The 7500-nt window shown below is 38.1% G+C and overlaps 1 protein-coding gene across 2 annotated transcripts in view; it reads left to right on the plus strand.

The window, feature by feature from the left end:
• The first annotated feature begins 5649 nt into the window (after nucleotides 1-5649).
• Nucleotides 5650-7500, plus strand: part of LOC119597711 (serine/threonine-protein kinase tousled-like 2) — a 47716-nt gene continuing 45865 nt past the window's right edge. The window contains exon 1 of one of the 2 annotated variants that reach the window (XM_037947318.1): nucleotides 5650-6386. In XM_037947318.1, coding sequence (XP_037803246.1) covers nucleotides 6377-6386 — 10 coding nt within the window. In that variant the 5' untranslated portion in view covers nucleotides 5650-6376. The remainder of the gene's footprint in view (nucleotides 6387-7500) is intronic. The other variant, XM_037947319.1, reaches the window with a different exon arrangement.

Below are 7500 nucleotides of genomic sequence, written 5' to 3' on the forward strand. Positions count from 1 at the left end.
AGGTTATTTTAAAAGCTCTTGTGTCGAAATGTGTGTCATTTTTCGTGTTTTTTTTTTCATATAGACTTTTTCTGAACGGCAAAAGGAAGACCGCCATATTTAGTGATCGGATCGAATGTTCTTGTATAAACGATTGAATCCTCAGTATAAAGTATTTAAGTGTTTTCTAATTAAACCGATGCCTTTTTTTTGGGGGAAAATTTTTATGAAGAATCGTCGTCTCTTTGCTAAATGCCTTCAGGAATGTAGATTTAGTGTTGCATGCTAAGAAAAGTGTTTCTGGATTTGCTTGTGAGTTGCTAAATGCGAAAAAGTTATTGGGGTATCGTTCTCCCACTCTCTCTCTCTGTCTCTTTTCCTTTGTTGCTGTCTCACTCCCTCTCTCTCTCTCTCTCTCTTCTCTCTTTCTCCTCTCTTCTCTCTTCTCTCTCATCTCTTTCTTCCTCTCTCTCCCTCCCACCCTCTCCCCTCTCTCCCTCCCCCTTTCCCTCCCTCCCCCTCTCCCTCCCCTCCCTCCCTTCCTTCCCCTCTCCCTCCCTCCTCTTCCATCTCCCAACCTTCCCCCTGCTTTACTCCCTCTCTCCTTCCACTCTCCTCCCCCTATCACTCTCTCTCCCCCCTCCCCCTCCCCTCCCCTCTTAACTTTCTCACTTTTTCTCAGCGCAAAACCATAGAAATTCCTCGATTCTACAGCAGCCATATTGCTGTCATGAGACTCCTGGCATCCCAATGAACACGGAACATGCTCGTGACGTCATGGGAGTTACGTAGCCAGGTAACCTCATGCATATCGCACTGCACTTACCTCATGATCGTTTCACATCATGATAATCCTCATGGCCGTCGCACCTCATATACGGCGCTAACCTTGTGGTCGCCATAACTCGCCATGCACTGCGTTGATTTCATGACTGTCATAGGCTGCCACCCCTTGATATCGTGGCAACCTCATGACCAGCTCGTGTTATGGCTGTCTCTGATTCTGGAGCGTCATGAGTGTCATAGACTGGCAATCTCATGACTGTTGTGCGCTGCGAGGGCTTTCAAGGTGACCAGTCTTGGGTGACCTCATGACTCTCACAGTCGAAGAAAATCTCATGATCACCTCTTTAGCTTGCCAAATGGTGTATCGAAAGTGCATACTGCAAATGATAACGTAATGATAACGAAAAAAAAATAATGGTGATCATTATGATAATGGTGATGATATTACTGATGATATTGGCAATTTTGATAATAATAATGATCATGATAAGTCATAATGATACTAGTAATGATAATGATAATAGGTAATGATAATAATAATAATAATAATAATAGTAATGTGATAATGTAAATAATGATAATTAAAATTTTCAGAATAATGATATTAATGATAATATGATAATGATCGATATTTTATCATTGTATTTATTATTATTATTATTATTATTATTTTTTATTATTATTATTATTATTAACTACTAAAACTGAACCATTGTCACTCGTAATGACATATTTGTCAACAAGAATAATTCAATGAAATAACACTGACCATAATATTATAATTAATGAAATTGGTTGTGAGAGAGAGAAGGGAACAGGGGGGGGGTGAGAAGAGAGGAAGGAAGGTAAGAAAAAGACCGAGCGATAAGAACTGAGAAGGCGTGAGAGAAAAGAAAAAAGTGAGAGAAAAGAAAGAAGTGAGAGAAAACGGGACAGACAGTCAAACAAAGAAACAGTAGAAGAGAGAGAGAATGAGTAAGAGTGAGTAAACACAGTTTTAAAAAATCAGCTGTTAGCCAGAAGCGCGCTCTTTATCTCTCTCTCTCTCTCTATCTATCTATCTGTCTCTCTCCTCTCTCTCTCTCTCCTTCTCTCTCCTTTCCTCTCTCCTTCTCTCTCCTTCTCTCTCCTCTCTCTCTGTCGATCTCTCCTGTCGATCTCTCTCTCTTTCGATCTCCTCTCTCTCCTTCTCTCTCTCCTCTCTCTCTCTCTCTCTCTCTCCTCTCTCTCCTTCTCTCTCTCTTTCTCTCTCATCTCTCTCTCTCTCTCTCTCTCTCTCTCTCTCTCTCTCTCTCTCTCTCTCTCTCTCTCTCTCTCTCTCTCTCTCTCTCTCTTTCTTTCTCTCTCTCTCGTTTTCTGTGAGAAAAGAAGGAAAATGGAGAAGAGATAAAAGCAACAACACCCTCTTTAATTATCGTAATTCTATAGTGAACATTTTTTTGCGAAAAGAGAAACAATGATAATGATGATGCTGATGATGATGCTGATGATGATGATGGCGGTGATGGTGATAAGATTAATAATGATGGTGATGATGATTACAATTAGTATTGAAAAATGGTGATGATGATAAAATAGATAATGAGGATGATGATTAATATAATTGATATTGATAGATATTGATGATGATAAGATTGATAATGATGATTATAGATAATTATAATTGACATTGATAATGGTGATGATAATTATTATTGATATTGGGAATGGTGATGATGATGGTGATGATAGTGATTATGGCAGTATTATGATGTAATGAAAATGATTAATGTTAGAAAGGGATAACATAACGGTACCACAATAATGATTATAATTATGATAATATTAATGAAAATTATGATATGATAATAATGACCAAATAATAGTCTTTATGATAATTATAGCATTCAGGATACGAATAAAAACCGAAATTGTAAAAATAAAAAGTAAATGAGAAGGTAATGACTGTAATAGTAATAGTGAATACAAGGAAAAATATTAGTAATGTTGTCATTAGCAATAGTGACAATAGTAATAATGATTATCTTTACGTCACTAATAGTTTTAATAGCATATTATTGTATTGTTAATATTTGCGTTAGTGATGTGTATCTATTTTTTCATGAATGATTATGGTTATTAAGGTAAAAATTTTCACTAGTTTCATTTGCAGACTATTTACCATTCATTATCGTAATTAACCGTGCTAATATCATTATTATTATTACACTTATTATCCCTATTGTTCTGGTTATTACTAATCATTAGGATAATTATTATAAAGTTGATATCGTTTTTGATAATGGGATCGGTGATATGATATCATTAGCATATTCAGTGTCGTTATCTTCAACATTATCATTATTATCAGTATGAATGTTATTATTTTCGTTATCATCATTATTATTATTTTCGTTATAATCATTAGTGTTATTTTCGTTATCATCATCATCATCATCATCATTATCATTATCATTATCATTATCATTATCATTATCATCATCATCATCATCATCATCATCATCATCATCATCATCATCATCATCATCATTAGTATTACTATTATTATTACTGTTATTTATTATTTTTATTATCATTATTATTATCATTAATATTATTATTATTATTATTATTATTATTATTATTATTATTATTATTATTATTATTATTATCATAATAATAATAATAATTATCATCATTATCATTATCACTATTGTCATTATAATAATAATAATAATTATTATTATTATTATTATTGTTTTCTTGTTGTTATTATTTTTATCGCTGTTGCTATTATCATTATCATCATTATTATTAGTATTGTTCATTACTGATGTAATGATAATAATAATTAGTAGTAGTGGTATTAGCTTTTATTGTTATTATTATTATTTTTTGTTGCTGTTGTTGTTATTATAATTTTAAAAAATATTAGTATGATTAATTTTATTGTTATTATTTTTTTCTTATTATTATTACCATTATTATTATTATCATTATTATTATATTGTTTTTATTCTCATTATTTTATTATACGTATTATTATTATTATTATTATTATTATATTATAATTATTATTATTATTATTATTTCCATATCTCAGCATCATCATCAGCATTGTGATTTTTATTGGCATTGTAATTAATTCAATTATCGTCATTATCATTATTTAAATCATTATCAGTATATTTGATTAATTATTATCATTGCCATCATCATCATCGTTGTTTATTTTGTTATTATTATAGTCTATTTCTTGTAGTTAGTCTCGTTAATATTGTTAATAATTCATTATAATCATTGCGTAATGCTTAAGTAAGTCTCATTGATATTCATGGAAATACGCATGCGCGGGAATATATATCTATTTTTTTTTAATGAATATTCTCCTCTCTCTGAGTTCCACTTTATAAGGAACTCGTAAAGCCTGGAAGATACGGCGACATGTGCACATCTGCATGTATCAGCATCGATAGACATTTAATAGATAAATCCCCTCCCTCCACCCCACGCAGAAAAGTCTGGTTGCGTGAGCCCGTGTCATGGAGTGCATATGTGCTTTGATGTGCGTGTGTGTGGTGTGTGTGTATGTGTGTGTGTGTGTGTGTATGTGTGTGTGTACGTATCGCCGTTCCTGCTCTCTTCGCCATTTTCACAGGTCTCCTTCCTTGCGCCTCCGTTGCCAGATTCTGCTTATTGGCGGCATGGAGTGAGCCTCGCCCTCAGGGGCCTCGGGCAGGCTGCATGGCATCTTCCTCGCCTACCTGCCCGTGCATGGCTTTTCGTCTTAGAATGCCCATGACGGAAAAGCTCCGGCGATGGACAAATAGAAGTAAAAGTGTGGAGCGCGAGAGAGGGAGGGAGGGAGGACGCACCCGCCACGGAGCGGCCACTGGCGCGAGCGGCCACCTCCCTATACCGACCGCTGCGGGATACTAGTGTCCGCTCTCTCTACCTCGCCCTCCCCCCCTCCTCCTCCCCTGGACCCCTCCCTTCCTCCGGCCTCCCTCCCTCTCTCCCTCCTCCTCCCACTGCCCTCTCCCTTCCTCCGGCCTCCCTCCCTCCTTCCCCTCCGCCCTCCTCCCTCACCGCCATGTTGAATCTCACCTTGTCCACGGATCCTGCCTGCACCAGACATCTATTTGTTTCGAGGGGGAGTCACGTGGGGAAATAAAACAGGCACGGTGCCGACGTATATATCCACCTTTTTCCGCTTGTGGCAGCCACCATATTTCCAAGACAAACGGTCAACCCCCCCCCCCCTTCCCGTAGTCAAGCCAGTCAGACCCTTGATGCTTGTCTCCTGCTGTCTGCCATGTTGGTTCCTCTGCCTTCACCTTCATATATCTAATCATTCTGCTCGTCTAAATCCCGTGCTAGGCTCGCTGTCACTATCTCACGTGCTATTTACACTGTACTCGCACGATCTGATCAGAGAATACTATTCCTCTACAATTTTTTCCACTTACTTGTATCAAGTACAGTGCAGTGATTCATAACTTACATGATCAGGTGTAATCACTCCACACAGGAAATCATTCATGGGCGTTACATACATTATACTTAATATTACTCAAAAGTACATGTACTGTGTTAATATTTACGTGTAAAAATGTTTACTGTATGTTATGTATACATGCTATGCACTGTATGCACTAAACTCATTAATTCTTGCAAATTACATGCACCATATCCTTCCATATATATAACCACCCTCACCATACTCCTCATTACTTATAACACAATATTACAAATAATTACACCCATTTTACCCATTAATACTTACAATTTAAACGAACCATACGACTTAAAACTGTAAATATTACGTTAATTCTTACTTATAACTACCTGCATTCATACCTACCTACTTATATTACTTACGTGTAACTCGTGAGAAAATATTGAAACGTCATGACAAACTCCTCCGATCCATACTTAATTAACTATCATCTTGATAACTGAGTAAATATAAACATCCGAATTGTTATTTCATGCTGATGTGATCCGGGAAAATCTGTAGGTGGAGGAGGTAATAAATCAAATATGAATTAACATGATATTTTACACGTTATTACGAGTAATATGAAATGCTCCAAAATGTCCTTTGTTGAGTTTCTAGTTCTTCCTCCTTGAAAGAAACGCCTGGTGTTATATCTGTTCTTAGTTATATATTTATCTGCGTGGAACCATAGTCTGGGAATGGGAAGAGGAAGGAGTAGCGAGAAATAAAGAGGCGAATAAGTGAAAAATAAAGAAAAAAAAGAGTCTGTGCTCCAGGTGGACATTCTCTAAAAAAACACGCTCTTGAACACGTTATTATTCGCTGTCATAATCGCCTGCCGTTTTGTGCTGGCATTTTCCAACACTTATTATACCCTCGTTGTGGCCACGAGAGTGGAAATGGGCCCAAAATAAGAGAAAAAAGAGGGAAAAATAGGGTGCCATTCCCATTTTCTACGCGTGGGCTTTGCCGGCGGACGCGCCTCATCCCCCTCATTGTTGACGAAGGAGCGAGGAACATTTTGCAATTTTCATCGATTTTCCATGAGTGCGAAGGAGCTCTGTGCCCATTCCAACTTCGTACAGGGACGTGCTACTATGAAGTTATGGACTACGTAGGGAACACGCCGAAATGTCTCTGGGTAAGTGGGAAAAAGGAGGAAAAAAGGGCCGAATCGATGGCCCCGGAGGAAAGGCCCTTCGTAAACACTCGGGCTCAGAGCTTCATCTCCCGAGTGGGAAAAGCTGCTCCTTATGCCTTGTCCGGGGTCGAGGCCTAGCGGGGGTCGCCCTCGTGGCAGCCTCGAGGACGGAAGTGTGTCTCGGTGAGGTGGAAAGAGTGGAAATGCCCCGGGAAAGTGGAATTCTGGAGCCAAATAGGTGGCGGGGGAAGGCCTCTGCGTGGCGTAATGGAGGTGTGTGTGTGTGGCTGCCCCGGGATTTACTTATGTTTATTATTCATTATTTGGCTTTTGGGGGATTTTGCGCCTCTTTCCCCCCTCTCTGCCGTCGAGAAACGAGGCCCAGGACGTGTGGAAATGTGGGAAATAAGCACGAGCTCCTTGGTTTTAGTGGGAAAACCTGTCCTTTTTCAGGAGAGTGATTAATGGCCCTGATCTCCTGGAGGTTTCTCAGGCTCGTCATTTTTTGAGATTTCTAAGGTTGCTCTTCACGATGGAAGGGAGGAATCCTCTCATTCCGGTGAATAAGGTGGTGTGGTGCTCGAACTCCTAGGAAATTTGTTTTGTTCTTTCTGATGAAGAACAAGATTTCATGTTTTGGGAGGGAACATTCCTTCGGGTTTTCCCTTGCCCTGCCTGTCTGCCTTGTCTTGGAATGTCTGTGATAATTCATTCTAGTAGATTAGAATGTGTTTTATATTGTAGCTGGGAGTTGAGATTTATTTTTCGTACTAAAGCGAGGAGATTGGTAACTTTCCTTGGCTAATATTTCTGGGTGACGGCCACGTTTTCACGCGAGGAACGCGAATGAGCTCGGCTACTATCTTAAGTTATGAAAAAATCAAATGTTAAAGGAATATGAGCTTTATTTACCCAACAGGCATTATTTTTTTTGGCACGTGAAGATTGTTATTAATATTTGAAGAGGGGGAATGCTTCCATTTTGTTATTTCCTATGCTAGGCTAAGAAATGCTTACATTTTAATTTTTTTTGGCAGCTAATGTTTCTGTAGCAGAATTGTTTATTTGGAAATTATTGCATTCCAAGAGTTATATCACAGTTATGACGTTAAAA

Source organism: Penaeus monodon, chromosome 39 (assembly GCF_015228065.2).
Source record: "Penaeus monodon isolate SGIC_2016 chromosome 39, NSTDA_Pmon_1, whole genome shotgun sequence".
NCBI lineage: Eukaryota > Metazoa > Arthropoda > Malacostraca > Decapoda > Penaeidae > Penaeus > Penaeus monodon.